Below are 26,888 nucleotides of genomic sequence, written 5' to 3'. Positions count from 1 at the left end.
AACTAAAGTGATCACAGATGATGTCTTTCTGTTTCCGCTTCAAACATACAGTGAAAACTAGAATCGCACTTAACCGTTTTTTTTTACATAAATACACAACAATGATATAAAAAGAAAATAATTGTGAAAAAGACATAGTAATAAAACCCATTAAATATAACCCTAAAACAAATAATAATTAATATCAATAAGACAAAGCAGCAGATAAAAATATAACACTAGATTTATAATGCCATTACCTTTTATATCCCCCACTAAGATAGTAAGCAGACCTCTTAAAATACCCCCTAGGGGTCGTTGTAACCCCCAAAAATATCGCCAAGGTAAGTCGTTACATAAAAATAAAGATTAGAAAACGTATAAAAAGGACAATTCTAACGCTAGATGGAACACGAGAGCCTTACCTTAGGTGGAAGGGCAGAAATGAAAGTAATAAGGGTGTGTGTGTCTATGTATGCGTATGAGCTATCTATGGGTTCATAATGTAATGAGGCATTCTTGGTTTGACTAGAAAGTGAATTATTAATTTTCAACAAATATATGTGTAATCAAACATTTTTTTGTGTTTTTTTGTTAACTCTTTCTTTCTTTTTCTTTCTTCTTAAAAAGTTATTTCTTGTTTGTACCCCAAAGGCTCCAAAACTACGGGACCGATTTGAAAAAACCTAACAGTGTTGGCTAGCTACATTTGGCCTAAATAACACAGGGTACATTTTATCCTGGTACAAGACGAAGTTACCCCAAGAAGCAGGTGAAACTGTGGGAAAACCAGGTAGTAGAATACAATTTACCTTTAAAACAATTGCAATAAGAAAAAACAATATGTCACAATAATAATCTCATACAATATTCAGGACAAAAGCCCTGTTTAGATATAAAACAAGGAGAAGGTACAAGTTCCTTCGAGCGTGATTTAATGTGAAACAACTCGGAATTATATTGAGAAAACTTCGTCTTGTATACAGAAGGTATTTTCGTACATTATTGTACGTAACAAATGTATTGTTAGGTACTTCTTGTAAGGGTATGTTTAGAACAAACGATCAAAAAGCTAAAGAAGTGACGCACGCTAAGATAAAATTGTCTGATAAAAAAAAAATTAAGAACCAAATGATAGGCCTTTATAAATTAAATCTTCTGAATAAAGTTGTTTTGCTTTCAAATTAAAATATCTATGATTTTGTCCATCTAAAGAGAAAGGGTAGGTATTTCTTCGAAACTATTTACTACGCCAATCTCAGACATTTCATTCATTTTAAAAGATCTTTCTCTCTTTCAATAATAATAATGACTTTCATGTTGAAATTTCTCTATTCAAATGTTACGCTGATACCAGTCTAGATAATGAAACAATAAGCATAGCTAGATAACAAGAAAATTCACGATACAAAACAATACCTGAAGAAATTAATATTTGCATTATTTTAGCAACATTTGGAAGATATAACAATAAAAAATAACGGTGTAAACTTGAGTGTAATTATTATAACGCCAATATTCTTGTTAGAAAATATAAACCTACCGTTTCTTTAATGGTTAACTTGAACAAGCTATGGTATTGTTCTGAGAAAAGCATTTCTAAGGAAGGAATGAAATGACTAGAAATAATAGTAAGTATTTATAGAAAGGTATGCCAAACAATAAGTATGTTTCTATGTGAAATATTTTTCAGTATGTGTTGTTATATAAATGAAGGATAAATTCTTGCGACATACTTGTATATACATACACTAGCTGGTGCCCGCGACTTCGTCTGCGCAGGTTTAGTATTTCGAACAATATGTTTACAAATTGTAGCCTATGTGTTATTCTGATGTATAAGCTATATTATTGTAAAGTTTCATTAAAATCCATTCAGTAGTTTTTGCGTGAAAGAGTAACAAACACCCATACATCCATACATACAAACTTTCGCGTTTATAATATTAGTAGGATTATGTTGTTTATTGTTTAATCAATTCATATGCCATCTGTATACATGGAGCGACTACCTCCCCAACCCTGTTATCTGGGCGACCAGATACACGTTCAAAGACTGGCTGTCAGAATTTTTAGCTTCTACTTGTAACGACTGCCAAATGCCAGTTAACGGACTGGTCACTCATTCAGTTTTTAACCACAAGTTTTTCAGTTTGTAATCTTTAACTATAAAAGCAAGTAAATCCCTAAGTTCCAGATTAACATTTTTAATCCCGTTCCCTTGCCATCTAACAGCAATTCTCAAGTTTGAATGTTCACAAGTTTTCATATTGTTGCTATTAAAAGTAGATTACGTTTGTGCTAACAATACGGCTAGCCACTTGATGTTACAGTTCTCATAAAGAAGAAAATTTTCTAATACGTTTTGTTTGCTAAGTTTTTTATTGTTTTGTGTTTATTTTTAGATTAAGTTATGAAAGTATGGTTTGTTTTTTCGCGTAAAACCACTAATTATTAAAAATATGAGAAAAAAATGTTTGACTCACTAGACTTTTTAAAGTACTTTAATACAGGGAGTTGTTTTAACGCCGAGCATGATAATTTCCTAAGCCTTTAAATTGAGTTAAAATTCACAAACAAAAGACGACATTATAACTTATTGCAACTTCACGCTATCAAGTAAGTAGTTTAGGCAGACATAAGTGTGCAACCGGAACTATTTTAAGTTAACCCTCTATGTTATTACACGCTCTATGAAACTTTAAATGCGGTTTAACTTAAACTTTGACTTGATTTGTGTGAAAGGCACGTTTTTGGAGGAAACTTATGGTGTATGCGAGTAGTCTAATATTGGTTTCTCTTTCCTGCACCCGGGTCAAAAGTTGGTAACCCTTATTTTATTCAGATGTTAGTAATAATGTAACTGTAAGTCTTTCATCAGACGGGTTTAAGTAAATAATTACGATATTTACCTGCGCTAATTGAATACGATAGCAAATAGTATCCACCAGATATAGTGTGTAGTGTAAAGTAACCCTGAAAAGCAATACATTTCAGTCTTATTTGGCCCTTGTTAGTAGTAGAAGGATCGCATAATCACATGTCCCAAGAACGTTTAACACGTATTTATAAACCGAAGACTTTATAAAAATCACATATTCCGTGTTCCTGTATATTTATAAACTGATGAAGACTTTATAAAGCCCCACTCACAACACAAAATCACTTCAAAAACTTCCTACTTACGACGTACATCACCCAACATATATATACATACACACACACATGATGCTATTTATCACTCTTGAACCAGCAAAGTTTGCGCCATATACTCCCTTATCTAAATCCTCAATTTTGAGTCGCGGGACTATAAAACTGAGGAACAGTCTGTAGTCATATGTCAGGGTGAAATCTAAAGGGGTTTGTAGATAGGGATGTTTATTTTATGAAGAGAAGCAAAAATCTGTAGTAATATTATAAAGATAATATAATATGTGAGTTTGTAATGTGAACGGTATACTGACATAAGTAGACTTTACAGAAACGATTTAGAAAATGCTTTCATATATTCCATAGAATTTGTAAATATGATAGTACTCAGGCTATATTTTATCCCAGTATGGGAAGAAATTTCCATGGGATGAGGGCTTGACCGCAGAAAACCGCTAGTAATATATAAGAAGTAAGTACGTCAGGGTTTGAAGACAAATAAATTAGTATTTCTCGGTATCAATCAAGAAAAAGTATGAGTGTATAATTATGTGTTGCCATACTTAGTTACTTTTTCGTTGCAAATATAATTGAACAAGGTCTTTGTGACCAAAATAACTCACCGTAAGTTAAAAAAGTCCTAAGATTTTATCTCAACTTAACAAACATTTGAAGTAATTCTCCTTTATATACCTCTCCTTAGAATTCTATCGTCCATGTCTTCATTCCATAGAGTTGTGAAAGTCGAAGTAGTTACAGTTTTTATGGACACTTTACAAGTTTCAGCCGTTACATACTATTGTTAGTAGAATTGTTACGTTATGTATTTATCTAGATGCTAGAAACTTTCGTGAAGTTATAAGTAAATTGTCTGACTTTGACGAAAATGGACTAGAACGTATATTTTGTTAAGAATTTCATATGTATGAAAATATCTAGTGAATTTTTAAGTCTAAAGCTGAATAATTTGTTTGTTTGAATGCGTTGACCACAGGGGTTATACGTGATTTTTTTAATTCTCGATGAGCTTAAACAGGACGCATGAAAACCGAGTGTAAGTTGCCAGTTTGCATTTTAATTAAAAAACCCCGAAAAGTTGCACTTAAATGTCAAACTGACTTATCACATTTTACATAATTATAAGACAACTTTAACTAAACAATTTCAATTCTAACCCTCCACCGCTGGCAACAAAAGCCTATTGCGATACAAAACAAAACAATACTGTACACTAATTTAACCCCCAATGGTACGCAACGAGCGAACCTGTTGCGTTTTGAAGCCACGCCATTGTACAAGCCATTACACTTGGTAGCAGCCATGGAGAACAGAATGACTAGCGGAGGTGCCATAACAGAAAATCTCCTAAGAAAGTAGCGCACCAAAATGCGGGTATGTAGAGGACGAAGAACGTTACTGTGTCCGCCCTTATACACCTTTGGACCCGATCATATTTTGTGATACCAAAAATCATTAACAGAATTCTCAAAGAACCCGAAGGCTTCGTTAGTTTACTCATAAGTGATCGCTTTGGTCATGCCCGCCGTACGTATTTGACTTTGAAAAAGGCACTTGACCTACCTCCACTATGACATCTTTTTTTTGGGAAATCATCAAATGACCCCTACCGCTGTAGGTTGACAGAGTGTCAGACTCTTATGGGCTAATACCCATTACGTTCCTTCTGAAACCCTCTATGTACCAGGCCCGCGGTAACTCTTTCGAACAATCTCGCAGGGCATTATGGCATCTCCACTCATCTTTCCTTTCTCCGTGGTAGCAACGGAATGGGATAGTTTTTGAACTCTGCCACTTTTGACCCCACATATGCCAAGCGGAGGGTTGTGAATGTTGTGATTTTCGTTGTTTGTTTTGTGTATGCTGTGAGGGTTGTATTGACCTCGCGAGGTCAGGATGGCAATTTGTTTTGATCTGAGATATGCTTATGCTAGGTGACTTCTGAAAGTCACAAGGTAATAATATAATGATTGATCCATTTTCATTTTGATGAAAAGATCGTCATTTGTGTTAGGGCTATAATAAACATTCCGCGGGTAAACGGAATGTTTATTTCAAAAAGACACGTTACTATATTCTAAGCACTAAGATTAGTTTATTTCAGTCTAAATCTTCGTATTTGAAATAAAAGTATTTTGTAACTTTATTGATGAAAACTAATCAGAAGATTGATCAAAATCAGTACTGTATGTAAAGCTATTTACTTAAAGGGTATTCAAATGAACCTCTCATTTGAATACCTTTTAAAAGACTTAAAAACTGAGAATCCCAGTTTTTAAGAGTAAGATACTTATGTAGTTTTAGAATTACGTAGATAAGGCTGTACAAAAATCCGCTGTAAATAATTCTAGACACACAGTATACATTAGGTACCTACATTGTGTCGGCTAAATCCTATTTGTAGAACTTTGTGTAACGGCAAAGTTTTGGGGCAGGTGAAAAATTAAGTTGCCGAGTTGCGAATTGGCGAGATGGGATGTCACTGGAACGGCTATTTCATTAGGACTGAGTAAATAGCTGGGTAAATCATTGTACTGAAAATCTCTGTTGTATATTGTGTTGTCTATGCAAAAGCATCTTTTTCGTTTTGCGTTAGCAGAGGGTGATATTGAGTATAAGAAGAAAAAGAAATGTTTTTGCCTTCGTAGTGACTCAACTAGATCTCAAACTAAAGTTCACTGCTGGCAAGCTACACTACACCAGAGTCATATAAGCTATATTTTAACTGGCTACGAGAAATGGTTTCCCAGTGACATGGGTGAAACTATGGGATACAGCTAGCTTCCAGGTCTCATATTTGTCACAGTGGATCATTTAACAACTAATCCTTTTCAGAGTGACAATCACACTATATGGACACTACAATCAAATAAACACGCAAAAACTGTCTGCATGAACTATGGAACAAGGTCTAATCTACGCTAAAGGCGGTCATTATGACGGAAACCTTCCCATTACAATCGTCATATATCAGAAACATCATCATTATCAACAACAATAAAATCTCAATCAGTCTAACGTACCCCACTCTGCTTAATTACAATAGAGGGAGAGCCGGTGACTGTCAGACCTGCCGTATTGTTAAAGATATGGGCTAACGTTTGTGGAAAGATGTGCTGTACTTTTTATTTTTTTATTGACGAGAGAAATTATTGCCGTAAAAGCAATGGTCCGTATTATTTTGAAAAAAAAATGACAATGGTATTGTTAAAAAAATAGTTTGGTTTGGTTTTCATCATCATCGCATGCTGATAAGACTACTTGGATAAAAAAACGTATAAACTATAACATATACATAATATAGTACTCTAAGCTTTATCTACACAGAAGCTGTTGGTAAACCCTTTAATAAATAAATAAACATATTTTATCGCCAAGTCTCATCAAACTCTCAGTATTTTGCGTAAAAGAGTAACAAACATACATCGTTACAAACTTTCGCATTCATAATATTAGCAGGATCTTCCAAAGCCACCGGCAGTCAACACTTTATATTAGTCAATCATTCAAACTGATAGATGAATGCACACACAAAGTTTCAGCCTTTACCCAATACAGGCAGGCTTGGCAGTCGCTAGCTCTTGAACTACAAAGCTATGGATAAACAACCCCCATACATGACCATTTGTCATGGTGAAAAGTTGCCGAATTTATAGGTACAGACATGGTGTTGTGTGTTGTTGTGTTTATGTAATCGATCATGGGTTCGATGCTCAGCTGTGGGAATTTTGTGTGTGATAGATTTTTGATGGGGAGACGGAATGATTTATCGATAAATAAAGTTAAGTTAAAGTTTCAATTTTTTTCGTTGTCCGATTGCTGTTTTCGATTTTTTTTAACTTAGGCGATGAAACCAATATGAGCCTGCACGCTAAAATTAAATGTACACGGAATTCGTATTCGTATTGACTGTAAGTATTTCACATAGAAAATGGGATAAACGCTGGAAGATTACTTTGACGATGATGATGATGATTATGGTGATATAAATATTTAATTACTTACAGTAAATTTTAGAAATACAATTTTAACCCTAAGAATAAAGAAACCCCACAAAAGTTCAAAAGCAATAACAGTTTCACAACTCCCGACACGGTGACGCACGTACCTCCGAACTTACCCGATCACGTACGATTACAACCGATTAATTCCCAATACCATGTTTACTTTTCTTCAGAAGTTCCCCCAAGTTACCGATTTTCTAGTAAATAAAAGATGTTGGCTTATAATTGGTTTCCGATTGAGCTCAAATTGAGTATTGATCGAGATTTCAATCTGCGGTTTATTTGTATATTGAATTTGAAATATTTGACAGTCATTAGAGAGTCTTTAACATAATGCTTTTAGAATGTTTTGATTTTAGGTAAAATTAATCCTCCTAAAAGCGCTGTGTAAAAGGTTCAAAGTATTTCTTAATCTCAGTCTGCTGCCATTAGGCTTTTAATATAAATAAGTATTAGAAAACCTTTTAATGACTTCTTTCGATATGCTGAAGACCTTATTAACGACGAAGAGTTTTTAAAATATCATATACACTCTTTTGCAAAAAAAACGGGCATCTATGCGAAATCTTAGTTTTATGGACTTTACGTGTATTTCAAAGGGTTTTAATGATTGTAGTATGTTTCTAGCATCAAAAGAGTTAGCCGAGCATGCGTGAGAGTGTATTCTAAATTTGAATTTTGTACAATTGCTAAGAAATTGGTTAAACCTTGTTTTGGACTAATTGCTGGCAGAAAGTTCGTCGGTGTTTTGAAAAGTTTTTGAAGAGATTTTCAGGAAAATGATAATGCAGTTTTAATTAATGATTAATGTGCTTTTTTGTTAGATCAAAACATTTTTGAAAAACTATGCGTATTTGATAAAATTTCTTAGCAATTGTACAAAATTCAAATTTAGAATACACTGTCACGCATGCTCGGCTAACACTTTTGATGCTAGAAACATACTACAATCATTAAAACCCTTTGAAATACACGTAAAGTCCATAAAACTAAGATTTCGCATAGGTGCCCGTTTTTTTTGCAAAAGAGTTTATTTTCATACTTATTAACAAAATACGTTTATTTAATGATGACACAGCCAAGAGCGCCCAGTGATCAATGCTCAATGCTTCTCAGCATTCGGAGAATGAGAAATACCGTTACCTATTGATGATGATTATGAAGATATAATATATAAAACTTACCACAGTGATAGGATAGGCGGGATTGATGATGGTGTACAGCAAAATGTGGTTGGGTCGAGCGGGCGGCTCGCGTTTGCGCCGCGGCTCGCCAGCCATATAGCTGTTTCCATTACTCTATAAATAAAGAAAATATATTGGTTAGACAACATTTTATAAGACTGCTAATATTATAAATATGTAAGCAACTGTCTGTTTCGACATCCAGTCGGGCTTTCACGCACAGTCTAGAGCCTGAAAGAAGACATAAGCTACTTTTAGTCCAGGTGAGGGAAGTTTATTCCTCGGGACATAGGTGGAGCAGCTTGCAAGACTATGTGAGAAAGAATTTAGCGGATTTAGAAGTTGTTTAAATCATATTTCAAATCTAAATATTTTTTGGAATTCACATCGACCTTTTGCAGTTGGCGAAGTTGCACTTCGCATTTCGAAATCTACAAATACTGGATATGAAAGGTACTACAATAAAAGAACAAAAAGTCTACCTGTACCTACATTGTGTACATATTCCATAAATTAATACAAGTTAAAACGGAGGTGTTTGTCCATGAATCATTTGAGCTCTCAACATAAATTAGCTGTTACGACCTGTTACCCTCACTTGAGTTTAGTGGTCATCCGTCATGCTCCTGTGATGTTCTGAGGAGTTGGTGTCAGGCTTATAGTCCTCGTAAATTAAATAGTTTCATTACAAGTGAGAGACCTATTATAATAACCTTGACTTTAGTGTCTAGTTATTCAATCTACACTAAAATTTTAAAGAAGTAAAGTTTCTTACGCAGTAGGGGATATGTAGATCTATTGAAAAGATTTTTTAAATTCTTTTATCAGGAGAAACTATAGAGCTTGGACAGGAGCATTCTTCTTCTTAGCAGAGCACTCTTTCGATGTTCTTTGTAAAGAATTTTACAGAAAGAAGATTACTAATGAGAAGAGAAGTATAGAAGCAGAGGACAATTATGACGACCCTAAAATTGACGATGACGATAATCTCAAATTCCTTATTCAAATAACAGAATCATATGACAATCACCAATGACAGTTCAGTAAACCACGGATAACTGACATAACTCGTTCTATTTGTATCGTGTAATGAGTTCACGTTACACTATCGTCGGGCCATAGATCATAGAGGAGACACGTTGTGCAATTAAATAGCGGACGCATGCAACCGTCAGTCTGGTGTAAATCATTAGATGCGCTTAGTAAGGAGGTGACGGGTGATGCTGAGATAGTAGATAGAGTAGCTAAGATTGAGATTGGATGTGGCTGTGTGAATTAATGGAACGGGTAAGCCATTGATCGTTTTCGTAGTGATAAAACGGTTGGTTCCTGAAACAAGTCAAAAAATCACCTAACATCACAAAAAGAAGTCTTTCTGTATACATATACAGAAAGACTTCTTTTTGTGAGTTAATGTGATCAAAAATGATCTCTCCTAATTAAGGTATTTATGCCTTAAGTAAGTTGCGTTAAAGTTGCATTAAGTAAGTATATGTTTTATAAGACCATTCGCGGAAAGTTCGAAATCTACCAGCCTTTAAAGCTTTTTGTGCAATAGAAAAGGGCTTTCCAAGCTACAGAACTCAACGATAAGATAGTCACCTTAATTTGTAGACTTGCAAGATGATTTCCAAATATTTACTTTCCAATAAATCCATTTCATCTCCCAACCTCTTCGCCCCACTTCAAAGAAAACAAAATGGCGCTAGTTGTTCGCGATATTAATTGCTACAAACAACTTAGTGTTTCGCTAAACAAGCGTAATAATGCTCTGTATGAATATTCATCATCGCGACTCCACGCAGGGTTAAGTGGGGGTTGAAACATAAACTCTAGCGGGTAGTTGACAAATTGGTGGGTTTGATTAATGATATTGAATTGCTTTTCCCTAACTATATTGGAATCGGCTTTTAGTCATGTCAGATTAGCTGAATAGCGAAATCGTTTGAAAGAGTTTATAAACATAAGAACAATGAGGAGGTCGTGTCGAATGGTGGTCCCATTCTATGAGAGTTCGGGAATAGAAGGTGTACATGGGTACACGCATCATCCACCTGCCCTTATCCCAATGTTATTTAGTTTCGGCTCATCATGTTTTCTTCTACCATACCACGTGCCATATCATGTGCTTACAAGCCAAATCGACATTCACACACACAATCCATACAATCATCATACATATCTTTGGTCGTCCTCTTCCTGGTCTACAATTAGTCCTTTTCAGCTGACTGATCTTCGAGAACAGCCGCCGTAATCGGAATGTTCTAGACGACATTATTATAGCCGCTACCTCTTGTCTCCTAACACCTAAAACAAGATACTATCTAAAGGTAACGTCAGACGCCGATGTAATATAGTTAAAGCCCTAATTCTACAGCTACCCTCGCGGAATCTAAATCAGAAGCCCCCCGTATTAAGTTTAAATCGAAAATGGATTTGTTAATAGTGTGTACAGTACTTGTCGTCATCTAACTTTGCCCCTTTTGAATCCGCGATTTGACACTTTGCACGCAACAGTGTTTTTGTTCGTACATTTTAAGGGAAAACTAGGCAAGAAGTTTGCAAATTGTTTTTTCATTGCAAGACTGCAAGAGAGAAATGAGGTTATACTTGTTGAATATCACGTGTCGCTCTAAGATTTGTATGGCCAATTAACGTGAGCTATATCACCTATGTATTTATTATGTTCTATTTCTGCTGGCGGTTTCAGCCGCGTCCGTTGGGATTCCCCGATAGAGGTAAAATGTCCTATGTCTATCTCCATGTTCTAAGCTACCACTAATGCAGAAAAGAACTAAAGTGATAGTGTCTAAACACACTATGCCGAGAATACGCGACGGAAGTTCGGCTTGATTACGCCTGCAATGCTATTTGAATTACTGGCGACACATTATGCCGAAATTACGTTGCGTTATAGCGTACAGCCGAACTTCAGTCGGGCGTAAGTTCAGCGGAAATTCGGCGGCAACGTATTCTGTAGAACACACATTATACGCGACCGAAGTTCATACACACAAAATTGCGCAACTGAACTTCTGCCGCGTATGTTCGGCACTTATGGTGTGTCATATCAGGCGATTACGTTGGAACGTAAAATCAGCCGCGGAACTTCGGTCGCGTACGTTCGGCATAGTGTGTTTAGACACATACGCAAGGTAAATAGCCTTACAGTCCAAAAAAAATCCACCTAAAATTCTTAAACTTGAACCAGCTACACGCAAAATTAGCGAAACAAGCAAAAAGCTAAACGGCCATCAATCTCCTACAATAAGCAACAAAATACCAGTACTGTTTCGTCTGCCATGAATAATGCATGCGATTATTTTACGCAGCACAATATTATGAACAGTTTCGGTAAACGACATTAAAACGGATCACTTGCTGTTTATGATGAACGATACCTACTTAAGGTCAGAATATTAAATTCCTGATTCAAGACCCTACTTATTCATTGGCGTAGTCAAGATTTGGGATTTCTTGCTGTTTTGGAGTGATTTATTGAGCTTTCGTCTATCAATCTTTTGAAGATTTATTTATAATTTGACTGTTACTTTTATTCTTATTAAGGCAACAGGTTCTACCATACTTATTTATGACACTACTAAATTTTAATTAGAGATTTGTGTGTGTTTGTAGTGAGACTTATGGTTCTTTGCCCACTTCTAGTTAAGTAAAACTTCACTGAAACTTCTGTTGATCTACGTGTTAAAAGTTAACAGTACTGATACTCAAATGTACCGTAACAGCAGCCAAAAAGAATTAAGAATCAAACGAACTTACCTGGTGAAGTTTGATTCCAATTATGCGAGGGTCTCAACCGAAGACGATTACATTTTACTTGCAGCATTACATGATATGATGCTATCTTCGTCACACCTTTAAAGCTATAATATCTAAAAAAAAAAAGAAACCTGTATCTTCTGTCTCACTCCCCCCTACTCCCGAGTGCGCCCGCCACTGCTTGTCATTATTTAGAGTACTTTTTGTGTTATTGCAAATATTTATTTTTATTTTTCTGGGTAGGATGGATGGGATGTAATCGTCTTGGTTGAGACCCTCGCATAATTGGAATCAAACTTCACCAGGTAAGTTCGTTTGATTCTTAATTATCCTTCGGGTCTCAACCGAAGACGATTACATTTTACTTGCAGATGTTTAGAGCAACGTAAATCAAAAAAAATAAATAAAAAATACGTTAGAAAATTAGGAAAATTTTAATTGAAGAACAAAATTGCTAGATTTTGTACAGCTTAATCATATAACATAAGAACATTTATTACCAGACAATATACATTTATCGTTTTCTTAACATAATTTGTTAATAAAATAAATGCAATTGATACTGCAGTTACGAGCTATATTATCACAATTATTTACGTGCCGAATAAGGCATTTACAAAATCATTATTATTACTGTTAGCAGTATCCCTACGGTAGTATTTAAAAAATACGTTGGAGGTATTACTCCAACCCGCGGCCTTGCGGACCACCTCTAGATTAACTCCAGATCGGTAAGCGGCAGATGTGGAAGCCGAGCGGGTACTGTGAGCTCCAAATACGGAAATATCTATGCCGCTTGCCTGCAACACTGTTTTAACCCAGCGTGCTAACGTCTGAGAACAAACTTTTATGAGGTCTACGCACTCCAATAAACAAGTGTTCCTCAGGCAAATTATGCCGCAAATCTCTGGTCTTTTCAATATATGTTTCAACTGCCAGAGCCGGACAAATACTGGGGTTTGTGCGAATAAAGGGCAATCTGATGAGTGGTTGGCAAGCCCCGGGCTTTGAAGTTTTAATTAAATCGCTAATTTTAATCACAATTTCATTGTCATGTTTTGATATATTTTTTAATTTTATAAGACTAATAGTTTGCATCCTTTGCGCAGATGCAATTGCTAAAAGAGAACAAGTTTTGTGTGATAAATCAACTAAATCAATATTATCATAGGGATACATTGTTGAAAGATAGTTCAGCACTATATTTGTGTCCCACGTAGTACTATATTTTGGAGTTGGAGGAGCTAGCCTATACACGCCCTTGAGGAAACGATTGACACAGTCATTAACCGTAACATGAGTGCCTAATATAATTGATAAAGCAGACCTGTGTGTATTTAAACTACTATAGCTCGCACCTTCTTCAAATTTTAATGTTAAAAAGGACAAAACTTTGGAACTATCAGCTTCGAAAATATCCAAATTTTTGTCTTTACAATATATCCACCAAGATTTAAAAGAACTACTATATTGATTTAAAGTACTAGCTGCAAAGGAAGCTATCATTATGTCTAAGGACGCTGGTGGAACGCCGCGCTTAATCATTGATTGCCTGACAATCTGGCTGCCACCAGGATAAGACTCGTATGGAGTGGATGGTGAATTCTGAAAGGAGAAAGTAGTAAGAATTTATCTGGTCCGAAGTACATTTTTTCGGATACAACAAGCCTGGACCATAAAGGGTACCAAGGCTGGGATGGCCAATAAGGTGCCACAACGATACCTATTGCTTTTTCCGTTATAATTTTTTCGAGCACTCTTGTGATCAAGCAAAACGGGGGGAATGCGTAAAAGTTTATATTTTTCCAACAAATTGTGAATGCGTCTACAACCTCAGAATAAGGGTCAAGTTTCCACGACGCGTATCTTCTACATTTATAATTTTGAGCACTAGCAAAGAGATCAAATTCTGGTTCTCCTAAGGACTTGATAATTTGCGAAAAGACATAATCTGAAACTTCCCATTCCGTATCGATATTGATTCGCCGAGATTCTCGATCTGCTAAAATATTATCAGACGACTTGACATAAGATGCAAATACGAAGATCCTTTTTGACTCACACCATTGCCATATCTTTCGTGCAAGATCATTTAAATGTGGGTATTGAATGCCCCCCATTCGATTTATGTATGAAATGGCCGTTGTGTTGTCAATTCGTAATAAAATATTGCATTCTTGTAAGTTAGTAGTAAATTTTTAGCCCATAAAATGCGGCTTGTAACTCCTTTTCATTTATGTGAAGGGCCAATTCGTTTGATGACCAGTTGCCATTAGCACATTGATTGCCGCATGCCGCACCCCAGCCAGTACTTGAGGCGTCAGTGAAAATTTCCAATAAATAATAGTCATTTTTACGAATAGGTGAAAAAGAAGTCATAATTTTATTTGTCCACCATAAAAGATCATGTTTAAGGCTTTCCTCTAATTTCATAAGTTTGTTATAGTTGTCTGTATAATCTAACGCCAAGAATTTTTCTCTTTCAAACAATTTAGTGTACATCCAGCCGTAACTGACAGCTGGGCATGCGGCAGTCAAAAGTCCTATGAATTCGGCAAAAAACCTAATGGTACATCTAGTTTTACCTAAGATCTCCGATGCTCGATTTTTTATCCGAATTTTCTTCTCGTCTGGTAATTTAATAGTCATGTCCGTGGTGTTAAAGATAAAACCTAAGAATTTACAAGTCTGAGTAGGTACCATGACACTTTTCTTAATATTGATGATGAACCCTAAAGATTCCAGAAGAGCACAGGTATTGCTGACGTTTTTTAAGCAGTCAGAGTACGAGCTGGCCAGGCATAAAAAATCATCAAGATAATTGACTGATAGAAAACCAGATAAACGTAGGTATTCTAAGACGGGCTTGAGAATTTTTGTGAAAACCAACGGTGCTGTGCAAAGGCCGAACGGAAGGACGTTAAATTCGTATAATTGTGACTTCCATCGAAATCGTAACTTTTTTCTGTCAGGTTTATTTATTCTAATCAAAAAATATGCATCTTTAATATCTATTGTAGCCATGAAATCATTTCGATTCAATAGTCTGAGTGCCGTCCGGTAATCCTCCATTTTAAAATGATCAGTTTTAATAAATTTATTAAGTTCTTTTAAATTCAATATGAAACGATGAGTTCCGTTCGGCTTAGGCACTGTGAAAATTGGCGATACAAACTGGTTTTCACAAAACTCGCAAGGTGATATGAACTCAGCACTTAGTAGTTGAGAAACACATTGATCAATTATTTTAATTTGTGATTGCGAGTTACATGCATTATTTTGTGGCTCCGATGTTTGTGAGGGTTCTACAATGAAGGGTATTTTATACCCCTGAATCCAACTCAAAATGATCTGATCTTTAGTAATGTCATGCCATTTATCATAAAAATATGATAAGCGGCCTGCAACAGGTACCTGTCTGACGTCCTCTTCGTCTATCGTCTCCGCGTCTGGTGCCGCGCGTTGCTGGTGGGGCGGCGGACTCGCGGCGCCTCCTGTCGGCGGTCCCTCGGTGGTCGACGCGGTGCTGGGGTCGGCCGCGGCTGGACCGCTGCTGCTACGTGCGGCGGCGCCCCCCTCGAGTTTAAAGCACCCCTAGTTTGTGTTGCTGACAGGGTCCTATACTGAGGACGCTGAATTTTTTGTTTAATTTCAGAACCAGTCTTGTTTATGGCTTTCGAGGTCTTAATATGTTCTGATAATGCAGATCCAAACAGATGCTCATCGATGTTTGTATTTTTGACGGTATCTTTAATGCTTCTATTGAGAGTACTAAGCGCTGCATAACGCCGAGATAGCGACTCTTTATAATGGCTATCACATACGAGCCGACCGGCATCGCTGAGGGATTTAATAATATCCTGAGGTACTGTATTATTAGATGACAAGGCCCAATTCAAAGCTCGTCCTATAGCTGCAAGACTACTAGCAAGTTGATTTTGTTTGCTTTGACTGTATAGATCTTTCTTAATATTAACATCTGACAGAGCTGCCTTGATTTCTAAATTTAATTTAGGAGCTTTCATGTTGGGACAATTTTCTGGTGGTAAGTAGCATTTCATTAGCTCCATTTGTGTTTCCTTAGATAACCCGTTGACTAATATATGCGTCCACCTTGACGCAATGTCTTTATGAAGACTATCTCCATAATTTTTGATTGGTAGGGTCCTCGCCTAGTAGTTGTAGAATATCTGGATCTAATGTAAATATATTCTCATCTACCGTCGGTGATGCTTGGGCTTCTTCTGCAATCGTTATCGACTGGCCAGCCTGCGCAGATGCTACCGATTCTGCTGTAGGCACAGTAGGTGGTGCCGTCACTGAAACCAGTGTAGACGGTCCGGCGATTGGTTCTGCTGGGTCCGACGGAGAATCATCGTGGATGTTTATGACCTCATTTGCGGTATCTTCTCCTAAGGGGAAGCAATACAATAAACGAAATCAGATCTCAGACAATCAGATTAATGCAAATGCTGGGTTAACGTGGAAATACACCCTCGACACCGCTTTGCGTGGGAGTGATGCCTCAACATGCTATAGGTGCATGGAGATGATGCCTCAACACGTTTTACGTGGAGAAATTGCCTCAACACGATTTACGTGGAGAAAGAAAAAAACACCTCAACACGATTTACGTGGAGAAAAAGAAGAAACACCTCAACACGATTTACGTGGAGAAATAAAAGCCTCGACACAATTTATGTGGAGAAGTAGCCTCAACACGAATGTGGAGAGAACACGAACAAGTCTCGACACGATGTACGCGGAGAAAAAACTAATACACAGTTTTCACAGTGATAGTACTTACACGATTTACGTGAAGTAAATATTTATTTCCTCATCATGGTGCACATGGAGCTACCAGTGGGTACTTATGATTATTTATCATTATGTAGGAATGGCTAACTACGACGATCAAATTGCTCACAAAATTAAATATTACAATTTGTGGGTACTTGGTAATCACTAAATTATATTTGCATGAAAACTGACCAAATTTATAAGTATTATGCACTTGTAATAAGGTTTTTATTTACCTGGCATATCCGCGTATTGTTCATATTCATCATAATAACGAACCGCGTGGTCGCTTTCTTCCGATGATGATAAACGCTGTCTTTTCCTTAATTTTGATTCCAACTTCTTAACTTTCCGCAAAATACTATTATAATCACTATCTCTCGACCTTGACCGCTTTCTTTTTCCCATTTTTCAAATTACTGAAAGCCGTTACGAAAGTAGGTGTGATTCCGATAACACAAAAACACGTAATGACAAGCAGTGGCGGGCGCACTCGGGAGTAGGGGGGAGTGAGACAGAAGATACAGGTTTCTTTTTTTTTTTAGATATTATAGCTTTAAAGGTGTGACGAAGATAGCATCATATCATGTAATGCTGCAAGTAAAATGTAATCGTCTTCGGTTGAGACCCGAAGGATAATTGCGTTTTGCTTTTGCTAATATCAATGAAACTGAACAAATATGAAAGCTGTAATGAACATATCAAAAAGTAATCCAACCACCTTTCTTTGATGTATATTTAAGAAAACATCGCATCAATTCCAACAGTAATATTGATATAGCTTAAAATTCGCTTCGGATTTATTAATGTTTGCACGAACAGAGTCAATACAAACAAAACCTCGTTCGAGCTTTCTAGTTAAACCTCCTTAAATCAGGTTTTGTAAAGAAAATATTAAAAGCTGATCGTTAAGTATGAAATACAAACTTAAACTAATATAGTTTAAGTTTCCCGATCGTTATCAAAGTCAATAAGTCATAAATAGAAAGGCATATAATACATAAGTCATTTGAATATAAATCGCGCCCGCTATACAACACAGAAATTGGTCCGAAACTATCAGAAGTCCCACGAAACTTTACCTTAACGAGAACTCCTTAGTTCCTTATTTGAATTTGCCGCTTGGGTGGCGTTCGCCGCCAATTTTACAATACGTTGACTGTGTCAAAGAAACTTCGACCTTATGTCTTCAGGTTTATGAATTCATCTTCATTGCGTCACAGAAGTGTTTACATTCACATTACTGTACTTAATAGTCCGCTGTATCGCGTGGGCAATAAGGTTTAATTTCAAATAAATGTTTGCTCTTTAACAACTACTTAGACAAAGTGAATTTTCAACTTTACTAAGCTTGGTATAAGGTTAAATTTTGACGTTTCGTGTATTGAATAATGCCGTCTGTTGGGATTACATGAAGGAATATTAAGTGCGTTTTCAGTTTTATTTGAATTTAATTTTAGCATTAATATTTAGTATCTGAATTTATGAGTGCGGTTTAAGCTGCATATGTGAAAACTTTGCTGCAAGGATTTACAAATATATTTAAATATTGAAATGTAGCCAAAATAAATATAAACTAATGGAATTGGCTACATTTGTTAAATAAATATAGCTTGTTCATTTCGAGATATTATATTTTGGTTATCTAAACATTTCATGCGTATGAAAAGTGAAAGTTTTTGACTTCCATTCCAAATGGCTTTTCCGTCAACGTAGGATTAATTAACCCTTTTCCTGCTACAAGGAAACAAAAAGACCCGAATATAATTTGTTCAACAAACATATTAACCCGAAACTCGATCGCTTTCAAAAAAAATAAAAACAAAAGAAACTCCAACCCGCAAACACACACTCATTAATTACAATTGTGACAGGCCATTTTACGAAAAAATAACCAGAATAAAAACAGAAAAAAAAGGTACGGAAAAACCCCGTTGTCATTTCATACACTCGTACAAATTATCGCAAACGAAGCGTTAATTTAACGTGAAGGGTTGAAATCATATGACAACTTACCCCTGTATCAACATACCCCTAGCTGTGTACATAGCATGATAAATTGTGTCCGAATTTTGTTTTATATAAAAAACCGGCCAAGTGCGAGTCGGACTCGCGCACGAAGGGTTCCGTACCATCCAAACTATTATTCTATACACATACATATATTTATATATATCGAACAAAAATGAGTATGGGAGCCCCCCGAAATATTTATTTTATTCTGGTTTTCAGTATTTGTTGTTATAGCGGCAACAGAAATACATCATCTGTGAAAATTTCAGCTCTCTGACTATCACGGTTCATGAGATACAGCCTGGTGACAGACGGACGGACGGACGGACAGAGGAGCGAAAACAATAGGGTCCCGTTTAACCTTTTGGGTACGGAATCCTAAAAATGGCCGACCCGCGTTAAAATACAGTTGTTGTCGTAAATAAATAATGCTTTGTTTACATAACAGGGACGAAGTATGACTTAGTTTGTATATGATGAAACTCCCGTGTTTATGAAGGTAAATAAATTGTATCATGTATGGAGCGGGTGTGTAGCACTTGTGTCTACTGCTGAATCTTAATTAAGATGAATTACACGCATTGTTTGTTGTGTAAAGATATTGTAAAGTTTTGTTTAAATTACAATAATGGTATTAAATAATTTGAATAAAGACAAAAGCATGATACGCATAGTCTATACTTATATAATTGTTTGTTTGTCCCCTAAAAACTACTGAATCAATTTGAAAAATTCTTAAACAGTTGGTAAGCTACACTCTTTCCGAGTAACATAGGCTACAATTATTGTATCTCGGTATGGACTGTATTTCCGACGGGACGCGGAGGAAACCGCAGCAAAACGGCTACCTCTAATAAAATAACTGATCAGGGATATAAAGTTCACCTCAACACATGAAAAAGATCTTAAACAAAAATAACAATCAAGCATAAATAAAAAATCCTCATTTCACCCTCGTCGAAGAAATTAAAACTCTTACACCTCTCAAGCAACACTTGGTCGTAAAGTCACAAAGAGTTACTAAGGACAAATATGAAATTTTCAAGTACATACTACCTACAAGTACACGAGAAATTACTTTAGAAGTACCCGCAGACTCGTTAGGGTAGAATGGCATAGGAAAATGGGTTGTCGGCTTCATTTGTTGTTGTTAAGAGTTTTTAATTATAAAAAGGGGTGAATTTTGTATCTGTGGGAAGCAATATGTTTTAGGCTCGACTCTGAATTGAAGATATTTGAAGTAGGTAAGAGTATTTCAAACTTATAACGTAAATAACCTACTTTGAACAGTCTACGATTTTATTTGTCGGTACATTAAACTCAAGCTAACGCTATATTCAGAGACCATCCTTCAATCAACAGATCTAGATTTACTATTAGGTACATCTGAGGCATCGTCGATCGTATCTAGTGAGCAACTGCAAAGCAACTTCGCATAAAAGGGGTTCAATTCAATACAAACTATTTGACAACAGTCCACCAGATTCTTTACCGACTTATTTCATTAAAAACCCTCCATTGTTCAAATGGAATTATGGGCCCCTTTTGTGCCAAGCGCCGTCCGTGCTAATTTCCAACAATCCTTTGTAGGTCGCTCCTCCGTCCAGTTTTTGACATGTTCCCGCGTTTACACGGAAAAGTTTAAAAAACGAACTTAACCCCCATCATGGCGAAATGCAAATAATTAAAATCCGTGTACGCTCAGACATACACGTCAACTAATTGGTCGGATGAGTTTCAAGCGGCTTAGCCCCGCGGCCTTGTGGCAAAAATGTTTCAAATGTAACAAGTCGAGGTAATTTTTGTATTTTGTTTTACACTCGCTTTTTAGGGTTGAGTGTTGGAAAAGTTTTTCTTGTTTGTACTTGTTAATATTGAGTGCTTTGTTTGTTTAGTGGTTGGGAATATAACTGTTGAACATGAGTTTTAATAATACTGTTAACAAATTAGGATTTTTGAAGTAGAACCCAAATATATTTGTTACTAATGAAAGGTTCTGAGGCACTAATAACTAGAATTTAAATATAATAAAATTAAGATATCTTAAAACCTATTTCCATCCATCCATCCATCACAGCCCCTAGCTTGTCCGTCTTCGGACGTAGGCCTCCTCCAAATATTTCCATTTCTGCCTACTTTTTGCCACTTTCATCCAATTTGGTCCGGCTATTTTGGATTTAGTTCATAAAATTCACAACTTGCGTTTTAAGACCCTTAGAAAACGCTTGTGTGCGAAAAAAGAGACAAAACAAAAACAACATTAATCAATATTACATTAATCTCAACTTACACTTGACCTACTTTAAGGAAACCCAATTTCATCACTTAATCTTGGGAGATTTTAAAAGAGCGAAATTTTCATGATTATGATCCCTTAATCCAAACCAAATTCTGAAGCTATATTATGCGGCAACTTTAAAATAATTTAAAAACGTATATCGTTTTTCAAAAGGTAAGTGTATTTTTTAATTATCGTACATTACAATTACTATAAGTATTTTCTTCAATTACTAGTTAATTATAAAAACATGTCTATTAAAGCGTATAAAGGTGAAAATCCTACATAATTAAACTATAACATAGATAAATGTATAGAAATCGAAATAATTTAAATTAATTACACAATATAATTACAATTCGGTTTAAAATGAATATAATAATTAATACAATATTTTCATAGTGAATACAAAAGACTATTAACTACTGTGAATACGGGTTAAATTCAAAAGAAAATGAATGATCTTTTTAATTAAACATTTAAACCGATTAAATATTTACATTGAAGATTAATTTTATCTTTATATGAAGATATACTTGCTTTTATTATGTTAAATAGCTTTTTCCCGCGGTTTCACCCGCTTACTCCTTAAGGAGAACAAAATATCAAATCGATTCAGTATTTTCGGAGACTTCAGGCTACAAACAAAAAAAATACGTTTCCCTCTTTATTTAATTAGTTTAGATTAGCACCGGACTTAGTCAGATTAAAATATGAAAATGTTTTAACACGTTTTCAATAATTCGAGTTTTGGCTCAAAGATCTTACCGCTTAATCAAAATAATCATACAAGTCGTAATAATCATATATTTACATAATGAATATTCGTAGAACAAAACAATTCGCCAATTAATAGAAGCCCGTTAATTAATCAGTGCCCAAGAAGCTATTTATATAATTAATAACCGTTATTAATTCGATAATCCATTCTATCGCTCCTCAACGAGGTAATTTGAACTAAAATTAATAATTACCTACATGAAAACATGCTGGTAAGATTAAATGTGAAAATGTCAGAAGTGAAAAACATTTGTAAATACTAGCAAAAATAAACATAGTTTGAAAAAGAAAATCTTAAACACGTGTCAAAAGACTGTTTAACTTATGTATTTATAATGCTTTAGGCCAGAAATATGTATTCTAGCAAAGATACAAAGCGTGCAAGACTTTATAAGTACTAAGTCTATTATACCACCCACTATTCTTAAAATGTCTGTCTTTGATAAAGAAAATACAATGTTAGGAAGGATACTTTTTATCCTGGTGTGGGTGAAGTCAAAAAAAAAACGTGACAGTTACCTACTTATTACCTACTTACAAAATCCATTAAGCCGTTTGGGCAGGAAGAAGTAACACATATTCACAAACTTTCCCCTTTATAATGTTACTGTGATGATAATAATATAAATTCAAGGAAAAACGTCGCATTTGTAAAGCCAGCTATACATATATCAATTGTCGTTTAATACGAGCTAATGCAATAATTGTGTCGTCTCAGCAATCGAACGGCGCTATAAACCTTTCAAATGTCGACAACTATTTGTAAACGCTCCGATAACTGTCATTAACATCCACATTTTATTCTCGACCAACAATAAAACTTGTAGTTTGACAGACGTCAAAATTTGGCGGGAATACAGCTGTCAAATAATGGCGGAATTATTTATGGTATTAAAATATAATTTAATCGTATTTGTTATCTATGAAATAAATTGAATGTTATCTAAATCTTTGCACCTGTATACAGTAAATATTTCTGCGATAATCCCAAATATAATTTAGAACTAATTAAGCTTGTATCTGAGTCAGGGATGCTTCTATCGACAAATTAACGACTAATGGCAAAGGGGCCAAAACAGATATTATAAATTGGGGTTACCAATATCAAATCATACTATAAATACTTTAAAGAAAATATCTACAAGATAACGCTTCAAAGAAAGAAGTAACGATTATGACATTGTAGTAGGTAAGTAATCTCTAGCACAGCAGAATATTTTAAAACTTATTTTTCCAATGAATATAACATTTAAATGAGTGTATATAAGCTATATTTTATCATGTTTAGCTGGTGAAGCCGCGGGCAATTGAGATTGCCAACAAACAGTTGAAGGGGTATTTAAGTGTCCGGATATATTTGAATCTAAAGTATGTACGTACTAAAAACCGTTCCTAATATTCTGTTTATGTATCGATTTGCTTACGACAGGAATTTGACATCATAGTATGAGGCTATTTTCATCTCTAGTGAGTAAAAGAGAACAAATAGAAGGGATATTTTGAACGTCCGAAATGTAAGAATGTACCTACATGCAAATCAAGAAAATAAAATACCTTCGTCTTCTAGCGCAGTGTTGTAGTTTTTGGCTTAGATCTAACCAACAACTTATTCTAGCAATTAAACTGTGCAAAGCTTAAATTAATGGTGAAATAAAATAAATCAACTTCACTCGTTGCACATTTCACATGACATATTTATTAAGTTTCGTCGAAATGCAGTAGACAGATTATAGTAAACAAACAATTAAGTTGTGTCAGCCCTAGTAACGAGCTAAATTGAAATGAATAAAGAGCAAATTAGTTTCAGTGTGAATAAAAATTGATTTAATGTTAATAAATAGGGTTTATTTTACTATGATTAAGTGTGCAAACTGAATTTATTGATTCTGTTTCATAACTGGGTCTTTTTAATCTTTAACATCTGATAGTTTATTTTTCAAGAGCTTTTTCCGCGGCTTTGCTCTGACTTCGAAGTAACTATTTGTAATTTTCCAGGTTTCTTCTTTCTTTTATGTATCTACGACCCAAATAACCAATTACTCGTGAAAGCGTAAAAGATTTTTCTTCAAAACTTAACAAAAGTAACAAAGTCAAACAAAACCAAATAACTATACCAGGAGCTAACTTCTAACAACCCTCCGAGAATAAAACGTGAGTTCACACAAAACGAACCCTAAAATGTCGCAAGTATTTTTAATACCAAATACTAACAATGACATTTCGACACGAAAAACACGTATTCTCCACAGTATGCGAAATCGAGTTAGTGTGTCCATAATAACATAAAAATGTTACACTCAAGACGGATTACAAAGTCCCTGGCTGGGAGTAGGGTCACCACGATACCACATGAGACCGGACAGTGTTATTTTTAAAAGGCGTCTTAAAATTTTCCGGGGATTTGCGTTTGGAATGCTTCGGTATATTCTTTTGTATCCGGGTATTATGTCCGGTTGACACACCTGGGTATAGGAAAATCCCCGGAGGTTTTAGCATTTCTTCCCTTTGTGTTTTTCATTTTAAAGTGGGTTAATATTCGAGCATTCTTTCGTGTAATTTACTCGGTGTACGCTGTTGACATTTGCGGTGTAATCGTGTTATGCTTGGGAAAGCCGGATTAACTTGATTGCAGCCTGGTTTAGTTAGTATATTGTCCTGAAATAATCGCTTAGAGGTATGTTGTGGTAGGAGCTCGTTACTGAGTCAACAACGTTTTATCTTCTTAGCATATAAACTTTTTTGCTGCTATGCGATAAGGAGACATGTCGCGAACGTGGATGAGGCATAATGTATAATCTACATAATACTCGTTGCTCGTTACTTTTGGTGAAGTCTACACTTATTTATCCAATTTTCTTGCCTGTAACTGTCACCTGTTAACTTATTTTCTTTAATTACCTATCATAACATGAAATAATGGGTAATATGTGCTTCCAGTTTCCTATTTATCCACGCTCACATCCTTTCCTATCATAATACTATGTTGTAAACCTAAAATTTTGATAGCCCAAGGAAAATATGACAAAGTACAAAAACCAAGATTGTAAACATATCCTTCGGAAAACATCATCGTGTAACTACTGCTATAAAGTTTTACGTCAACTTTATTCATACTTTGCAAACCGAAACAAAAGCTAATAATGATTCTGACTGAAGAAATAAAGATATGATTTACTTAGTTTTTATGTGAAAAACAATGAAGACAAAGGAAGTACATTTAAGTGGCACTAAGTAAGCGAGTTAAAACAGTGTTGCTTAAGATTTTTTATGACTACAAAACTAGGAAATCTCTTAATTAGTGTGTCTATGCAATAATCACGAATTTCCAAACGTTTTTATTAAATAGGTATGTATACTTTGTTGTTGAACTATTTAGAAATCGACAAATGACCGCTGAGGGTTCAGCGTGAGGGAGTGCCAGACTCTTACTGAATAAAACCCATCATGTTCCTTCTTAAACCCGTATAAGTTAGAATGTGGAGTGAGGCAGGGGGGGTTGAGCTCACCAGCTATATTTAATCTTTATATAAATGGACTGATCGAGGAGCTCAGCAAGCAGCATATCGGGTGTTACATAGATGGCGTTTGTTTTAATAACATTACTTACGCGGACGATATGGTGCTGCTGAGTGCCTCGGTCTGTGGACTCAGAAAACTGCTGAGTATATGTGAAGGCTATGCGGCAGACCATGGGCTAATTTATAATGTAAAGAAGAGCCAATGTATGGTTTTTCAGGGTGGGCCAAGGAAAGTTGTAGAGATGCCACCTATTAGACTCAATGGCTCGTCTTTATTGATAGTGAGCCAGTTTAAATATTTAGGCCATTTGGTAACATCTACTCTGAAAGACGATGCAGACATAGAACGGGAGCGAAGGGCGCTGTCGGTCAGAGCGAACATGGTGATCCGTAGGTTTGCTCGGTGCTCAGCAGAGGTTAAGATAACTCTTTTCAGAGCATACTGTACCACGCTGTACGCCTGCGGACTGTGGACCGACTACACGCAAAAATCGTACAGTGCCCTTCGTGTTCAGTTCAATAACGCGTTTAGGATGCTGTTGGGGCTTCCACGCTACTGTAGCGCATCGAGTATGTTTGCGGTTGCTCGTGTGGATTGCTTCCACACTGTTATGCGCAAGAGAAGCACGTCGTTGGTGAGGCGGGTGCGGGGGAGCGCTAACAGCATGCTGGCCACGCTTGCTGATAGACTCGATTGCTCTGGTGTAAATCACTGTTGTGAGCGGCATGTGACGAGTTTGGCCATGGTCTGACCGCCGCGTGTAGCTTGCAGTGGGGGTTTGCAGCAGAGCAATCAGTACCTAGTAACTGTGTTTTTTGACGTCTAATAATTTAATTTAAACTACTAATGTAATTTAATATTTTGTATTTTAATGTTGAATTAGGTGTATTGTGTAATTTATGAATATTTAAAATGTGACTGTGAAAATGGATTTTTTGTATATGAGTCTATGTTACTTGAAATAAATAAATTATTATTATTATCTTGTATGTCTCTACCAGACCTCGGGACTATAGAGTCCCGGATTTTTGGGAGGCGAACGTGGGGCCGAAGCCAACACGCTGAAGCCCTTTTGAGACAACTTTAATGAAATGGTGACACAAAACCGACGATTATCCCTGTATACACTATAGAAATGTACCTAAGGACAATCCCCGGTTCTGTGCTAAACTATTGCTAACTATGGATGAAAACTACTTGGGCTATTGTGATGGGATGCTAATGGACTAGGAATGGGGAAACTACGGGAACTATGGCACCTGCCGATAACAATGTAATAAATACACGTAAAAATGGCAGGTGGAGACTCGCCAACTCACTTACTGGGCCCCCGGGAATCAGTCACTGAAAAGCAACAAGAGGGCAACAGGTACATGAGCGGCT

General features: G+C 35.9%; 1 protein-coding gene across 4 annotated transcripts in view; it reads right to left on the bottom strand.

The window, feature by feature from the left end:
* Positions 1–26,888, bottom strand: part of LOC110377678 (heterogeneous nuclear ribonucleoprotein L) — a 428,881-nt gene that overhangs the window by 278,285 nt on the left and 123,708 nt on the right. For all 4 annotated transcript variants that reach the window (XM_064042371.1, XM_064042372.1, XM_064042373.1 and 1 more), the window contains exon 2: positions 8,336–8,449. In XM_064042371.1, the coding sequence (XP_063898441.1) occupies positions 8,336–8,449 (114 nt within the window). The remainder of the gene's footprint in view (positions 1–8,335; positions 8,450–26,888) is intronic.

This window comes from Helicoverpa armigera, chromosome 28 (assembly GCF_030705265.1).
Source record: "Helicoverpa armigera isolate CAAS_96S chromosome 28, ASM3070526v1, whole genome shotgun sequence".
NCBI lineage: Eukaryota > Metazoa > Arthropoda > Insecta > Lepidoptera > Noctuidae > Helicoverpa > Helicoverpa armigera.
Note: the sequence above shows the minus strand (reverse complement) of the source record. Positions and strands in the feature narration are given on the sequence as shown.